We start from the raw sequence: 15,541 nt of genomic DNA on the forward strand, positions 1-15,541 counted from the left end.
AGACCTACGTATACTTCCTCTACCTGTAACGTTTTAGCCACTGAGTTTTCGTGGCTGCGAACGCCGCAGCGAGCGCCCGAACCTGGGCGTCTAAACATCGTGGGAATCCCTTAGTCATCATGAGTGAAAGCTCAAAAAATTAATCCCCATCCCAGACGGCACGACACACTTCTTCCAGGTTTATAAGCACAGCAATAGAATACATACATACAACGGGGGCAATAAACGAAAGCAAAAAAAGGCAACCAACCTATCACACACTTACTACAAAGCCTCTCCACGCTGCACTGGCACCTCCCTCACAGTGACAGACCCCCTCCCACTCTGACTCTGGCTCAACGTCGACACCTTCCGCCTATAATACATCACCAACTCCGCCGACTGCCTCCACACATACTGCCGCACAGCAGCCAGCGTCATATCCACAGGCAACACCGCTTCATTACACAAAATCTCATACTGTTCGTCAGGGCGGAGTCGAGGAGATCTGTTGCCTTGGTGTTGTTGTTGTTGTTGTTGAGCGGCATGGTGACTGTCGACGGACGAGCGGATCGAACCCGCGCGTGATTCCGCTGAAGTGGCTTTCTCGAGTTTGTCTTGGACCTGCAAAAGAGTCAGGGGTGAAAACACCGGCCAGTCTTACTACTAGGAGAGGGACATACGTGGATTAGAATTTTGGCAATACGCAGGTACCGACTTGCGGTTAGCTTAGATTGAGCACTAGAGGGCCAGGGGTTACTATCAGTCCACCGCCAGGTAATGAACGAGCGCCGACATACGAGTTCAACAACTCAGGCAGAGGCTCTTGATCAGGGTCCTTATTCCAAGGCAACAGCACGAAGCTCATCTTCTGCAACGGAGCCATCGGTGGCAACTTGTTAAGCAACAAATACTCCGCCAACCAGAGAGGCATGACCTCTTCGAGGATCTTGGTGTCATACTGTGTGCCCGAAACGTATCCCCGATACAACGTTCTGTAACTCGGCGTCGCTTCTTCAGAGATCAAGACGACTGTCTGTGGAGGGAAGGCGTGAAGTGGCGCATCTGCATTGCCAGGAGGCGTCAGAGGCCCAGAGAGGAGTTGCTGGATTGGCGTCTTGGCAATCTCAATCGGAATGTCCTGGAACCAAGGTCAGCCTAGAACAAGGGAGGCAGCTCGTCGCACAACGTACCTCGACAGGGTTCACAGTATCCAGAGTCGGCGTAACAGCACCGAGAACCGGGCTTGCTGAATCACTCACAGGCCGCTTGCCCATCTTCCCAAAGCTCTTCAACCTCCCCATCAGCCCACTCGGCGTGCTAGGCGTCGGAGGCGGTTCGATCTTCGCATTTGCGGTAGGGGTGGGCAAAGACATAGCCGTAGGCGTCTCATCGGGACCAGCAGTCGACGACTGTCTCCGAATGCTAAAGTAATCCTCCTTTGGTGGCCCAGTAGATGGTGTTCGTACAATTGAGCCATCCACCGTTCCGGATCGCGTCCGTTGGTGGAAAGGGGTGGTGGGAGCCATTTCGTTTGCAGGTGAAGGTAACGGGCTCTGGGTGATAGGGGGTAAGGCTTCTTTCGGCGGGTGCAGGGGAATCATGGGGGTTAGCAAAGGAGATGATCGTGGAAGGGCAGTCGCTGGAACCGGCGCAACAGCAGGTATCATCTTGGGAGAGTTGATCACCGTACTGCTCATGGGTATGTGTTTGGACCCCTTCCTGGACGACTCGATCGAATGCGTGCGGCGATGGCGAAGTTTGCGATGGGACTCGAGCGAGGCTTCATGGGTAACACGACTGATAGATGGTGGAAGAACACTCTCCGCTCCACCAGGCGGGGAGTCACGAATGTTTTTAGGACGAGTTTCTTCCCTGATGAAACCAATGAACAAGTTTCTCAAAACCCATTTCCCGACATTCACTATAAGACAAGCGGATCAGAGCTCTGTCTGAGGAGAGAGAAAAATAAGGCCACATACGTTTAGTTTCCTCAGAGATATGTTTATCATGCGCAAACCCAACTTCGTCGGCGTAGACCTCAGCTTCGAAGCACCGCTCCGTCATATGCACGGTGAGAACACCCGCCTTGGTATCAACAGCACACCACGTATTCGCAACCCCTTCCCCCTCGATCCTCTCCCTGACTGCCTCCAGAGCCTCTCTTGGACTCCGCTCCTTAGTATCGCCAGCCCCACTAGAGACGCTGCCTGCATGGCTAGCGGCAGCCACATCCTCAGGGTGATACGTACCCAGACACACGCCACGCACGATATCCCATACCCCCACCTCTCCCGCAGTGTCAACAGTGAGCGCATGTATACGGTCGTTAAGGATAATCGATCGTACGAGGCCATCGTCGCCTTTGATAATGTCGTCTGGCTGCGTACAGTACGGCGTGGCATCGGACGCCAGTTCCCGCTCTTCGTAGTTCGCTCGGGCAATGCTGGTAGGTATGACCGTCTCCTCCGTTCTGGAGCTTTGAAGTGGACTACTTTGGAGAGCGGGGTAGGTGAAGGCACGCCCAGCGCCGCGCGGAACGGACGCAATCGATGCAGCAGAATAAAGCGTCGCCACTTCGGGGTCCCGCATCGTCCGGCCATGGGTGAACGAGGCGAAGGGGTCGTTCGGGGAAAGGAGTTTTACTAGGGAGTCGAGTGGAAGACCGTTCAGCTTGTCGTCCAAGCCGAGATCCCGGGGCTTGTTCTGTTGGTCGAAAAAGAGAGAACGGACCGATGGAGCGGAGGACATGCGGCGGGGCTGTTCCCCACTGCCCGTGGAGGGACGGGTGCTCGCTTCTGACGCAATACCACTGGTTTGGAACACAGGTAAACGCCGTTTGATGGGAGGTGAGTGGATGATTCCATCGCCTTGCTCGACGACTCTCGAGCGCCGTGGTTGAGGTATATGCCACTGTTTGATGGTCGACGAGCCGGATGCCGTCCACAAGAGATTGTCGTCCATGACAGCGATGCTATTCACCCCTTCCGATGCAGGGTGGCTGCAGTCCGTCGAGTCATTGCACAGCAGGATGCACTCTCCATCGGAAAGGTCACCACAGCCCTCGACGTCGACTCGACAGACGAGTCCTGTGCGGTCTCCCGAGTAGAACGTTTCCAAGTAGGGGTGGGAGGAGTATAGCGACCAGACCGACTCCGTGTGGTGGGTAAACGTGTGCAAGCATCTTTGTGAAGCAAGAGACCATAGCTTGATGGAAGCTAGGGGTATGTTAGTAAAAGTAGTGTCGAAGGGGTTGCAACACATACCATCAGCAGAGCCGGTCAAGAGCTGGAAAATAATGAGAAGTCAATCGAGGCGCTAACGACAGATGTCCTTCACTTACATAGCGTCCATCTTCAGACAGTAAGATGGCACGGATGTTGTCGGTGTGACCGACGAGCTTGCCCGTCCTCTTTCCTGTACGAGGATCCCAAAGCCTGACCACTCGTTCCGGAGAACCTGACGCGATAGTCCGACCAAAAGGATCCGAAGCAATAGCATACACTGACGCTTTCGCAGCCGTCGCGTCAGCGGGATGGAGTGTCACCAAAGGCTCAGGAGACTGCGAGCTTGGCCTGCTCAAGTCCCATAGTTTGATAGTTCGATCAAAGGATCCGGAGGCGACCCAATTCCTTTCGCGGCTACAAGAGTCGAAGTTAGTTAGTGAATCTCGTCCGCCTAGGGCAAAACTCACCACAAGGACAGGCAACGAACATAATCCACATGCGTGCCGATGACCACTGGATCGGTAGGTATTGAAGAATGTGGGTTCCAGGACTTCACTGTTCCATCTGACGACGCCGTGATGACTGTCTGGTTATAATTGCATAGAAGAATGTCGTTAATCCAGTCCGAATGGGCTTGCGCAGATTGCCTGAATTCACTGTGCTGTTCAGATCTTTCAGTGAATCCTGAAAGATGGAGACAAACGACCTACAACGCCAGCCTTGAACAGACCCATGTCCGTCTCCCACATGTTTTCGAGCTGGACGTCGCCCGAGATGCTCGCCGACCGCTGTTTCTTGGTTTGTGCGGCGACCTCGCCGAGCACGTCGCCATCGGGACCGCGTTCCTCGCCGTCCTCACCCTCTTCTTCAATCGCGTCGTCCGCCCAGCCGGTGATAACCTCCCAACGGTCCTTTAACCGGTTCTGGGATGACAGCTGAGCTCGCCGTCTCTTCATTGGAACCCGCAGATCTCGAGCAATAACCAGGCCGTCGCGGCCGCCGGAGTACAGAATGCCCTCGGGCGCACTGCGACCCGCCAAGCAGGTCGTCGTGTCCAGTGCCAATGCCGACACCCCAAGCCTGTGTCGCGGGTGCCTGGCCCATGGCGGGGTTTCCTCGACGTCGTCGGATGCCGCCTGGGTCGGATGCGGGGTCAACAGGGGCGAAACGGCTCCTAGTCGTTGACTGCCGTGCGGTGGGAGCTGGAGACGACGAACATGGGTCGTCGGTGGTGGTATCACGTAGGAGACTCGTCGCCTCGATTGGGTCATCGCGGCTTGCACATAGACAACGGCGACAGGCGATGTCGTCTTCAGAAATGCCGTCGTCGTCGCTGCCCCCGACGACGACGAGGGGTCGTGGGAAAGTCACGTCACGTCGGAGTTAAGATAAGATTCCCGTCCCCAGTCTCCTCGCCAGAGCATTGGACAAGGCAAGATGTACTACAAAGTTGGCCCTATTGGCGGTTTATCAAGGGAACACGAAGTTGATAACGCTGTCCTGACAACGGAGAGAAGAGTGACTACGTTCCACTTGGAATACACCATATCCCGATAGCTGGTATAGAAGAGTCTTGAACACTTGAATTCGAAAGGAAATTGAGCGGCGAATCGAGATTCAGAAACACGATATCTACGCTACAGTCGTTCTATACCACCCATATCATCAATCCGAATGGCTCTAGCACTCTCAAGGAGCGAATTAATCTGTTTCCGAACCTCAATACACTCAGGGTTATCTTCCAAAATACGATATGCTTCCGGAAGCGCCTTCTCCAAAATCTGTTCAACGAAAGTCAACCAGCGAAAGGGGTGGCATTCGAGCCTGTAGAACACGCACCTTGGCACGGTTCTCCGACGTAGGATGTGTCCGTATGAACTCGAGCGAAGGGAGGGCCTGTTCCAATTTGCCTAGGCGTTCGAACATGGCAGGGGCAGCACTTGGGTTGTAGCATGCCCTGGACATGAGGCGGAGACCGATGAGGTCCGCCTCTAGCTCTTGAAGCCGGGAGTTGGGCAGCTCGAGGAAGAGGGTCGATATAGACCGAGAGACGAACCAGTCGAGGCCAAGTGCTCTAAGGCCAAGGGCCACGCCCGTCCAAATGGCCTCTGAGGATAAGCGTTCTGCTTGATGTCGCGCCACGATGTGGCCAATTTCTGGAAGACATATATATAAGTGAGCGGGAATGAGAAAGCATTCAGGGAGACTCACCGTGTGCAAGGACAGCAGCCAAACCTTCCTCGTCCTGGCATACAGGCAAGATTCCAGTGAAGACGACGACCACACCGGGGGCAGCCATCGCATTCACCATGTTCCTGTCGTTCACCACAATGACATCCCATTCCTTCTCTGGGCCGTAGGATTCGTTTGGCTGGGTTGCAGCACCAAAGTCAGAATCAGGAGTCGAGAACCCGCCAAATCCACCAAAGACGTTCCCAAATCCAAACATAGTATCTTCAGGTCGTTTCTCCCCGCGCAGGGTGCCCAGATTGGAGGCCGTCAAAATGCGCGACACGACGCGTCGTACATGGCGCGTTATAGGGTGGTTTGGAGGAAGAATTCGATTGCCCGAGGTCTGGTAAAGTTGCCGACGAACGGTTTCGCCAATCTACCAACCGTTCAGGATAAGCCTATCTTCACATTTACGCAACCACGACGCACCTGGGCCTCAGTTTGTGGGCCGACGGCCATGAACCTCCATCGTCCAGTGTGTGGGACCTGTTCCAAACTGACCAAGGTCAGTCCAAGCCCAGCATTGACCTCAAGACGACGCACTGTGTAACATAGTAGACCCCGCCTACTCCCAACACGAATGCCAGGAACTTTATTGGTGGGCTGATCTCAGCGAGCAGCTGTTTTCGACCAGGGCCGCCGCCATTGCCTCCAGGTCCTGGACTAGGATTCTCGAAGCGAACATAACGAATTTCTCGCGCTATTGGGCTGCTAGAGAACGGTCTGGGTCTGGGTCTTGTCACTGTCCTGGCCACGACATTGGGCCTGCAGAACGTACGTCGTAGAACGGGGAACATGGAGGAAACATCGAGCTCGTCGTCGCGGTCAACGGTGAGGTCATTCGGGGAATGCCGCTTGCCGGCGCCCTTCGTCAGCCTCGAATTTGATCTCCGTTGGCTCTGATCTCCGCTTTCAAGCTCCGGAATTTGTCAGAAATTCGTGAAATATCCCCTTGGAATAATACCACGATGACTCCCTTTCGTTCTCGACGACCACCGACGACGACGAGACCCGGAAAATGAGGCCTTTGAAGCTAGCAATTGTTGGCGGAGGACCGTCTGCTTTCTATGTTGCAGGGAGACTGCTGAAGCTGCAGTCTTCGCCTTCCGTTCGCGTCCATTTATTTGACCGCTTATGGTCTCCGCATGGCCTGGTGCGCTATGGGGTAGCTCCAGACCATCCAGAAGTCAAGGTATGCTTTCCGGGCTCTGCAATATATACAGAACTAACCTTTGAATCCCAGAATTGCACCCACAAGTTCGACGAGACAGCAGAGGATCCGCGTTTCCGTTTCTTTGGAAATGTGAACGTCGGGGACAGCGTCAGCCCTGTTCACAGCGCACTGAACCTTCCTCTATCATCGATATACAAGAACTACTCGCATGTCGTGTTCGCAACCGGGTGCACTTTGCCGACGCTGCACTCTGCGCTACCGCCGTCCAGCCATTCGATCCCAGCGCTCTCCATGGTACACTGGTATACCCAGCATCCAAACGCTCCAAAGACACCTCCACCACTCGACAAACTCACCCACGTCTCACTCATTGGCAACGGAAACGTCTCTCTGGACGTAGCACGGATGCTCCTGACGAACGTCGACGTCCTCAAGAAGTACGACGTCCCACAACACGTACTCGACGTTCTGGCAGAATCACGCGTCGAACATGTCTCTATCTTTGGCCGACGCGGTCCATTGGAGGCTGCATTTACCATGAAAGAACTTCGCGAACTTATCAATCTTCCAGAGGCGTCCATGGTCCCAATCGACACTTCGATCCTACAAGCGCCTGAAGGAACGCCCCTTTCTCGGCAGCAAAGTCGGGTCCTACAGCTCCTTTCCAAGGGGTCCAAGAACCGATTCGGGGAAACGAAGAAAACCTGGTCGTTAGACTTCTTCCGCTCACCCACAGGCCTCGAGATCCACCCTAGCCAAAACGGAAGACCCCGAGCGACGCTCTCACTCGCCCACACGCAGGTCGACCCATCCACCAAACGCGCGGTGGAAACAGGAGAGTCGAGTCAGGTCACAACCGACCTTGTAATCAGCTCTCTTGGCTTCCACGGCGAGCCGACAGCGTCGTTCTATGACCCCGGGCTCAGGCACCTGCGCACGCTTTCCAACCGCGTCGTCAACACCACCGGCCAGATCCTCAAGAACGTGTACGCAAGTGGGTGGGCGGCCACCGGCGCCAAAGGCGTTCTAGCATCGACCATGATGAACGCCTATGACGTTGCCGAGACCATACTCAACGACCATCTCAACGAGGCCCCGCCCGATGCCACATACGAGACTGTACTCAACCCGAAGCCGGATTTGGAAGCCATCCCACCAGAGGTGAAAGAAGGAATCGAGAAGAAGCATGTGGTGCAGTACTCTGATTGGAAGAAGGTGGATGAAGAGGAGCAGCGGAGGGGTGAGGTGCTGGGGAAAGAACGGGAGAGGATGTCGTGGAACGAAGCGAAGTTGCTGATACATTCACCTTAGACAGCATAGAATTCATCTTGAATTTACCTGGATTCCACTGCGCAGACCAACGTATCATCGCTGCGAATTCAATCTCTGCTCTCCAGCATACCTCCCGGGCCGCAAGTCATTCTGTCTTCGATTCGACCTTCACCGCTCAGAAGTGGCACAGATGAAGAGCTGGCCTGCCACGATTGGTTTGTTTGCTGATAGGAAACACTGACAAGAAGCTCATCTCAGCCAATCACCCTCATCAAGAAAGCTCGAATGTTGGTTCGAAAGACATACTTCCTCTTCTGGAAGACCACTTGCTCGCTGGAAGGGGTGGAGCACGGAGGTACCCCGCTCGATTTTCGCACTTACACTGGTTCTAAGGATAAAGCTTTATCTCCTCGCTTCTGCAAACTCTCTTCGACTCGCTCCAGGGACCGACCATGAAGCATTGGAAGACACTGCTGTTACTGAGCCTGGCTACACTCCTACCACCGTACACCAATGCTTTAATTCGTTTTGGATGCTCGCAGCTGGTGGTTGAGCGGTTGGATCCGTGAGTGAGATCTGCATCCTCTTTCCAGCGTGATTTCGAACTCGCTTTAGGCTCGTTACGCCTGGACAAGTCTCTCCTCATCTACATCAGATCATCGGCGGGGTTCGTATCACTCTATCTCATGAGGGATTTAAGACACCTAACCAAGCTAATCGCAACGGTGAATAGAATGCGTGAGGATATCTTCACCTTCCAAACACCGTTTTTCTTGACCCATAAACCAGGTTTAATATCACCATGGACCCAAACAACGACCTCCCAAAGCTCGCGACCTGTACAAGCTGCCAGGTGGTCGAAAACAAGTCAAACTACTGGACCGCCGTTCTGTTCTTCAAACACACCAACGGCAGTTTCATCCGCGTCCCTCAGAAACCCAACATCAACATGGGTCAGCCCAACGGAGGAATGACGGTCTACTACGTCCAAAACGGAGGTGGAAAGATTACCGCATTCCCAAAGGTGCGTCGGTTTTTCAAGCTCAGTTCATTCCCATCTTCTCTCGAGCTCCTTGGCAAACAGGGCCTTTGACTGACAAACCAAACACTGGCCAGGGCTTCCGGATGATTACAGGTAACCCAATGCTACGAAGTGAGAATACCAAGGTACCGCCAAAGGTGACCAGCTTCCGATGCCTCGACGAAACTCTGGAGGACTTCAGCGGTCAACCCCCGGGCGGGAGACCGGACCCCGTCGACTTCCCCAAGAAGCCATGTCCAGCCGTTATGCGGTCCCAGACGTACTTCCCTCAGTGCTGGGACGGGGTGAACATCGACAGTCCCGACCATGCTGTAAGTGCCCAACGGCCGCTTGGCGCTTATGATCTTCACCGCGTCTGATGCTAAGTACATTGGTGGCGGCATGGCACTGTAACACACGCAGAGTCACATCGTCCATCCAGTCGGACCCCCGGATGACTTCACAGGTCTCAATTTCTACCGAGGGACATGTCCTGCATCCCACCCAGTCCGGATGCCCATGATCCTCTTCGAGACGATCTGGGAGACCAGAGCTTTCAACGACTTGTGGCCAACCGATGGTTCGCAGCCATTCGTATATAGCATGGGCGATCCGTGAGTCCCTCTCCACTTGAATGCCCCGTGCTTCCACTGCATGCCCAACTCACTGGGATACGCTTCTACTTCAAAGAACTGGTTACGGCCATCACGGGGACTACGTGTTCGGGTGGGAGGGCGACACTCTCCAGCGCGCGATGGACAAATGCACAGACTTCAACGGGGACGCGAATTATTGCAAGGAATTCACCGTCCAACCTGACACGGAGATGAACAAGTGCGCCTTGGAGTCGGTTGTTGACGAGGTTGTCGATGGGTGTACGTTCACCACCCCTGCCTTTCATCCCGCCCGGTGAGATCCTTACTGAAAGGTTTTGCCATAGACCTCGATGCTCTGCCTGGATGCAACCCCATTCAACCTGGACCCGAAGATGCGACGATGGTGGAAGGATGTACAGCGGTCTCGACTACCAAGGGATATCCTGCGGGACCTACCCCAGTCCCAACGTCCATTTAGACACATGTTTATATGTAGTCTACCCTCCCCTCAGAATTCAACCCCCCAAACCCGTCATGCTAATGGCGTTTAGGCCTGGGTCTCCACTTCTGCTTTGCCGCATAGGCACGCCATCGTTGAATGTCTTCACGTACGAGTAATAACTCGACTGTATGATAGTGCTGAGCCAGCTCTTCGTTTGTTGCCACTCGGTGAACCGCAGAATGACAAGCACTAGGGTCCGTCACCATAATACCCCGTCAGCCACCTAGGTATCTGAGTTGGATGAAATCCAAACCTACCGACACAACCAAGCCACTTTATTGAGCATCGACTCTGGATGCCAGCCCCTCCTCAACACCTTGGCGTGCGTAGAGCGCGGTATCAGGTGGTGATAGCTCAACGCCACCTCGCGCTCGCAGATCTCGCATTCGGTGGCTCGCGTAGCCTTCCACACGGGCGGAGGCGCGCAAGCCTGCTCGACGTACTCCCCGATAACCTTGTACAAGAACTTGACGGCATCGTCGTGATCGGCATTAGGAGCGAGTCCATAGGAGATGAAGGTATCGACGAAGGAGGGGGAGACGTTGTCCAGTGATATCGAGTCAATGCTAGGTAATATGGAATCTCGTGCCTCGTATGTTGCCTCTTGATATGATTGTGGAAGGATAGGCCAGGCTTCTTCGGCGAGATAGGACGCGAACTCGTCCAGTTCCGAGTCGTCGGCAGCGTTGGAGAAGTCAGGCTTTGAGAGAAGCTGAGAAGCCAGGCAATCCTTGAAGAGAGAGAATTGAGAGGTTTCCGTCATGGGAATCAAGTTCGCGAGCAGCGTTGAGGAAGAGGGACGTAAAGACACGCCCTTATACGAGATTCTGCGTCGCAGAACAATCAGATGAAGCGGCGGCACCGAGACGGGTCGCTGGTAAGACTGAGTACACCGGGTCCGACGTTAAACTGTCAAGGCTTGAAGTGGTCAAGTGCGGAGCACTGCCATTTCAAAAGCCGCCTCCGGCGCCAATGTGGAGCGGAGTTCGTCCCATGTCGAGGTGCCCGAGAGCATATTAAGTACCATATTATTATAAATCAAAGCACTACCGGAATGGGGCCACTCGCAGAAAGCAAATGGCATCGATTCTGCGATGGAGTCGCTGTACTCCAATCCACCGACGCTTTGCTGTTGATCTCAAACTAAATGAATTAACTTTCACATTTCGGTTCGGGTCACTCTCGACCAACTCTCGGCGACGCCTGCAAACGGCTACCAAGAATTTACGTCATGGGACTCGAAGGCGCTGACGTCGAAGCGCTGAAAATTTGTGAGGGCTCAGGGAAGCGGGGCAGTGTTCCACGGGTAAAACATTCCACATGCACGGTCTCTACTCAGAATCCATGTTCTACCAAGAAAGACGGGCCCAGGCCTAGAATAGAGGTCAGTTACTCAGGGCATGTTGCGGTAACAGTTCCACACACACCAACGTTCCAAAGTCCCTGGCTGGGACTCCACACCCTATTCGCAGTCGTATCCGACTTGGGTCGCTCCAGCCCACGATCATAAACCGAAGGATCATACCACGACCACTTGACCTTCAAGTCCAACCCTTCCAGGTCCACATCCGGGTCATCCCGTATCGTCTCCAGCAGAGGCCACCCCTTGAGACTCTCGGGCGTTGGCACCCCAGGAACTTCCTGCGGCCAATCATACGCAAAGTTCACCTTGATTTTGGAGATTTTGGCGATACCTTTCTCCGCTGCTTTGGCGTGTCGTCGGCCACGGACAAAGGCGAGGAGCGCGTCCTCTCCAAATTCGATTGTCGGAAGTCTGACTGCGAAGGATACGAGAGAAGGGCACAAAACAGACCGTGTGGACTCGGACTCGGACTCGGAGCCGGCGTCGTCGTCGTCGTCGTCGTACGTCGGCGTAAGCGCCTTCATCATCTTGTTGCCCAGTCGAGCAGGGGCAGGGCGCCGGTCCTCGTCATTGTTGGTGCCAGCGTGATGGAAGCTGCGCCCAAGCCTCCCGTTGAGCGATAAGCTGAGCTCTTCGACATTGACCGCCAGCTCGAGGCATTCGCGAAGCTCTGGGTCCGTGAGGAACTGGTAATCGAAAGTAAGGGTTTTCAGATTGTGGCCCCAGTTCCTCATGAGAGGTATGAGAGGGGAAGGGTTGGCCGGACAAGGAGTCGTACTCCCGGCGAAGGAGAGCGACCTCAGCGCCGGAAGTTCGAGCGACTCTACAAAAGGGTGCAGGGAGCGCGTCCCGTATTGCTCCAATGTGAGCGACTCTAGATGTTCGAGGACTGCACGACGGCCTGGGGTGACGTCTTCCTGCGGAGGGTTGATGCCCCAGACCTGCGGGTTAGCCAGATAGGGCGAACCACTCCCTACCAACAGCCCGCACCTCTTCAAGTTGGGGCACCTGGAAAGGATCTCGATGGCAGAATTCGGGGTCAAACTCCCCGCTGTCGGCAGGCCTGGAATTCCATCGTCAGGGGCGAAGAAGAAACTCGTGAGGTTCCCCCACCCGATGGGAACATCCAGCGCCTTGTCAAGCGGGATCGATTCGAACCAAACCGACTTTAGAGATGGCGCAGTGGTGATGCCGTCTGGGGTAAACAGGCTCGGTGGGTTGGTTGGCGGTGGATCCCCTAAACGGATGCGATCGGGCGTGTTGACTTTGAGAGACCGAAGGGCGGGCGTTCGCGAAGCTGGTGTCGAAAGAAAGCGGCTGGCGATATTGAGGGGCGCCGAAATCTCGAACCGTTCCCACTGCGACGCGTATCCGAGAATTAGGGAAATGAGTTCCGTAACTGCTTCTGGTTCCGGTCTTCCAAGTCCAAAGGGATGTCGATCTCGCTTCCTGCCAACCACAATAGAAAGAGACAGACCAGATCCTTTGGCCCGTGAAAGCCAAAGAGAAACCGACTGCGTTCTCTGCGCCATCCTGCTATGCCATCTCTCGACCTCCCCATCGAAATACTCCTGCTCTTCCTCGGACAACACGCGGGATTCGTGATTGTTGGTGTAATAGCCAGGTATGTAGAGCATAGGCTCCGGAACATTGGGAATCGGGATATGAAGAGATGACCACAGCGGTGGGTAGTTGATGGCCAGTTCCCTCCATTGCCTGCAGATCCGTGTGAGGAGTAGCGGAGCTCGGGCAGGCGATAAAACCGCGTTATGGGTGTCGGGGAGGCAATGTTGGAAGATGGCGTGAATAATGTCCACGGGTAAATCGCGGATCGGAGAGAGGAGCGCTTTGTGGTCCTCCAGGAACTTTGAACGTTCCTCCTTTGTCTTCTCCAACGACTCGAGCGCCTCTTTGAGAGCCTCAATTTCACCGTCAAGTTTTGAGATCTCTGGTGAAATTTCCGCGATGATTTCTTGGATTTGTGCCTTCTCTGCGTCTGAAGGTGCGTAATTCGTTCCTAGACGTTGATCAAAGGGCGAAGACGAGGTCAAAGACATCTTGAAACGACAGAGGTCATTCCGGAATTGTTGGCCATGACGAATGCCTATGTTTTGCCAAGAAGCCTGGGATGATGGATTTGATGGCGACAATGTAGAATAGGGGCATGTGGAGACGAACATCCGAAACTACTTATGTTAGAATTCGCTGACGATATCATGGACATACACTGTCTCCAATTTTCCATTATTACTCCTACCAAGACATCTATATACACGAGTTAGAACACAACCGCACGCAGGGGGAGTACGAAGTCAAGAATAAGTTGGTGGAATCACTACTGTCCAGCCTGGAAGACCTACTCTGGGGTCCATGAGAGCCTCTCCCAAAGACATTTCACCTGAGGATACTCTCCCAGCAGCGTACTCGTTGACCTTGTCTCGAGGATGACGAACCTCCACCTTCAAGTCGTCTAGTATAACATCGGCATCGTCCTTCAGCTTTGCCAATAGAGGCCACGACTTGCTGCCACTTTTTTGGCCATTGTGGATGGATACGGTCGAATTGACTGCGAACAGGACCTTGACCTTCTTGATTTTAGCCACCCCCTGCGACAAGACCACTTTGTTCCTTCGAGCTCGGATGAAATCGAGCAGCGCCTCTTCGGTGAATTCGACCGTCTGGTGTATAATTGAAAGGGACGAAAGTCGTGGACAGAGGACGTCCGATTCCGAACCGGGTTTGGGAGACATCGACTCGAGCAGCTAGTTCCCAAATCGTGCGGGGTTGTACTCTCTGCCTGCGTCAATCTCGGGCCCTCGGTTGTGCCATGGCGTAGAAATTAAACGCGCTGATATTTGGGACGCTTCCCGCCCCCCTCCGCGGTCATGTTTACTGTCTTGATTGTCGCGACCAATGCGCATCCAATCGTCCGTCCTGCGCCCGAGTTCCACGCCATCCCAGAAACTGCGGTGTCAGCTCTCGCCTTCGCGCAGGCGCAGCGCTGTCATTCAGCGGTTGAAACTGACGAAAGACGTTGTGTCAACGAACAACGTGAGGGGGTGACTGCTTTGAGTTTAAGAAGATTATAATTAGCCTTTCAAGGACACTAAGAGATATGTAGACATGTCATTGTAGAGACGCTTGTGAATTGCTCGCACTTGCTCCATCCGCGTATAGTCACCCTCTATGCCGTCCAGACCTTGGCAATCAACTCGGTGAGACCTAGTAAAACCATCAATAAAAACGCTTCTTTTCACGCGGTATAATGGTGACGACACGACATACCGATATCGTTGGTGTTGAATTGGAAGACACCAACTGCCGCTGCGACGGTTGCTGCACGGACCGACCAAGTAGCAATAGGAGCGATAGTGGGGTATTTTCGCTTGTGCACGTAGTCGATGAGGATTTGGTCAAACTGTATGTAGATCATGAATACCGGGTCCAATGGTCGGAATTTCACGAGAAACTCACTCCGAAGTGACTGTGGACAATCAAGCTGAGGCCGAGGATACCGTCGAGGACGGGGTGTTGGGTTCCGCCTGTCACGAATGCAGCAGCGGTCATGGGGACGAGAGCGGCAGAGAGGATCTTCTCAAAGGCCCAGTGGTAGGATCCAGCGGCTCTTGATGGTGGAGGGAAGGTGGTAGCGTCGTTGACCGTTCCTCGGAGCACCGCTGCAGTTTCTGTTAGCGCCTAATCGCTTTTTCTGAATTTCTTAACGACTCACGTCCTCCTGGCACATAGGCGTTGGGATCCTGGCTCGCATATCGAACTGTAGAGTTTGGCGGTTGAGCACACGATAAACCTGGGATTCTATATGACGGTTTGCGGACGCACCCTGGGATACAGAGGGCAAAGCGGCGCGACGGGCGATGGCCCTGGAGACGTTTGAACGAAGGACAAGGCTTGCGGACATCGTCGACGACGGCGAGGACGGTCAAATACGAGCTGTTTGGTGGGGGGTTTTGGTCAAAATGCAAACGGCGACCGGAACGCCAATGCCCTCCTACCCCGCCTGCCAATCACGAGCCTCCTGTTACAGCCGGTTGTCTCCGGCATCGGAGATTCAACCGGACCCTTTTCGTCCAAATACTGCCACACAGCGTTTTCGGCGCTTGTTCTCGCTCTTTGACCTCACCAAGCGCCTGGTAAGCGTGGCCATGCTGGTACTC

At 54.3% G+C, this 15,541-nt stretch overlaps 8 protein-coding genes across 8 annotated transcripts; 2 read left to right on the plus strand and 6 right to left on the minus strand.

Annotated features, from left to right (window-relative positions):
• Positions 1 to 264: 264 nt before the first annotated feature.
• CC1G_02644 (hypothetical protein) lies at positions 265 to 4,477 on the minus strand (the record flags this gene model as incomplete). The annotated part of the gene is made up of 8 exons (XM_001840129.2): positions 265 to 603; positions 776 to 1,120; positions 1,173 to 1,903; positions 1,962 to 3,197; positions 3,246 to 3,267; positions 3,323 to 3,620; positions 3,674 to 3,867; positions 3,917 to 4,477. 8 exons carry the CDS (start codon positions 4,475 to 4,477, stop codon positions 265 to 267), a joined length of 3,726 nt encoding a protein of 1,241 aa, XP_001840181.2.
• A 366-nt stretch (positions 4,478 to 4,843) lies between these two features.
• Positions 4,844 to 6,235, minus strand: CC1G_02645 (peptidase M48 family protein; the record flags this gene model as incomplete). The annotated part of the gene is made up of 6 exons (XM_001840130.1): positions 4,844 to 4,987; positions 5,046 to 5,362; positions 5,418 to 5,814; positions 5,868 to 5,934; positions 5,982 to 6,138; positions 6,217 to 6,235. 6 exons carry the CDS (start codon positions 6,233 to 6,235, stop codon positions 4,844 to 4,846), a joined length of 1,101 nt encoding a protein of 366 aa, XP_001840182.1.
• Positions 6,236 to 6,456: 221 nt separating this feature from the next.
• Positions 6,457 to 8,078, plus strand: CC1G_02646 (ferrodoxin-NADP(+) reductase; the record flags this gene model as incomplete). The annotated part of the gene is made up of 3 exons (XM_001840131.1): positions 6,457 to 6,630; positions 6,682 to 7,852; positions 7,924 to 8,078. The coding sequence occupies 3 exons, from the start codon at positions 6,457 to 6,459 to the stop codon at positions 8,076 to 8,078; spliced, it is 1,500 nt and encodes a 499-aa protein (XP_001840183.1).
• Positions 8,079 to 8,686: 608 nt separating this feature from the next.
• Positions 8,687 to 9,979, plus strand: CC1G_02647 (hypothetical protein; the record flags this gene model as incomplete). Its single annotated transcript, XM_001840132.2, has 5 exons — positions 8,687 to 8,908; positions 8,932 to 9,237; positions 9,329 to 9,519; positions 9,596 to 9,780; positions 9,846 to 9,979. The coding sequence occupies 5 exons, from the start codon at positions 8,687 to 8,689 to the stop codon at positions 9,977 to 9,979; spliced, it is 1,038 nt and encodes a 345-aa protein (XP_001840184.2).
• A 59-nt stretch (positions 9,980 to 10,038) lies between these two features.
• Positions 10,039 to 10,766, minus strand: CC1G_02648 (hypothetical protein; the record flags this gene model as incomplete). Its single annotated transcript, XM_001840133.1, has 2 exons — positions 10,039 to 10,192; positions 10,261 to 10,766. 2 exons carry the CDS (start codon positions 10,764 to 10,766, stop codon positions 10,039 to 10,041), a joined length of 660 nt encoding a protein of 219 aa, XP_001840185.1.
• A 572-nt stretch (positions 10,767 to 11,338) lies between these two features.
• CC1G_14318 (hypothetical protein) lies at positions 11,339 to 13,423 on the minus strand (the record flags this gene model as incomplete). Its single annotated transcript, XM_002911277.1, has 2 exons — positions 11,339 to 11,376; positions 11,431 to 13,423. 2 exons carry the CDS (start codon positions 13,421 to 13,423, stop codon positions 11,339 to 11,341), a joined length of 2,031 nt encoding a protein of 676 aa, XP_002911323.1.
• A 196-nt stretch (positions 13,424 to 13,619) lies between these two features.
• On the minus strand, positions 13,620 to 14,116 carry CC1G_14319 (hypothetical protein; the record flags this gene model as incomplete). The annotated part of the gene is made up of 2 exons (XM_002911278.1): positions 13,620 to 13,631; positions 13,727 to 14,116. 2 exons carry the CDS (start codon positions 14,114 to 14,116, stop codon positions 13,620 to 13,622), a joined length of 402 nt encoding a protein of 133 aa, XP_002911324.1.
• Positions 14,117 to 14,433: 317 nt separating this feature from the next.
• Positions 14,434 to 15,335, minus strand: CC1G_02650 (mitochondrial inner membrane protein). The gene is made up of 5 exons (XM_001840135.2): positions 15,207 to 15,335; positions 15,097 to 15,141; positions 14,841 to 15,043; positions 14,652 to 14,784; positions 14,434 to 14,588 (listed from the first exon to the last, which is right to left on the minus strand). The coding sequence occupies exons 1-5, from the start codon at positions 15,283 to 15,285 to the stop codon at positions 14,551 to 14,553; spliced, it is 498 nt and encodes a 165-aa protein (XP_001840187.1). The 5' UTR covers positions 15,286 to 15,335; the 3' UTR covers positions 14,434 to 14,550.
• Between the last annotated feature and the right edge of the window lie 206 nt (positions 15,336 to 15,541).

Source organism: Coprinopsis cinerea, assembly GCF_000182895.1.
Source record: "Coprinopsis cinerea okayama7#130 chromosome 4 map unlocalized cont3.4, whole genome shotgun sequence".
NCBI lineage: Eukaryota > Fungi > Basidiomycota > Agaricomycetes > Agaricales > Psathyrellaceae > Coprinopsis > Coprinopsis cinerea.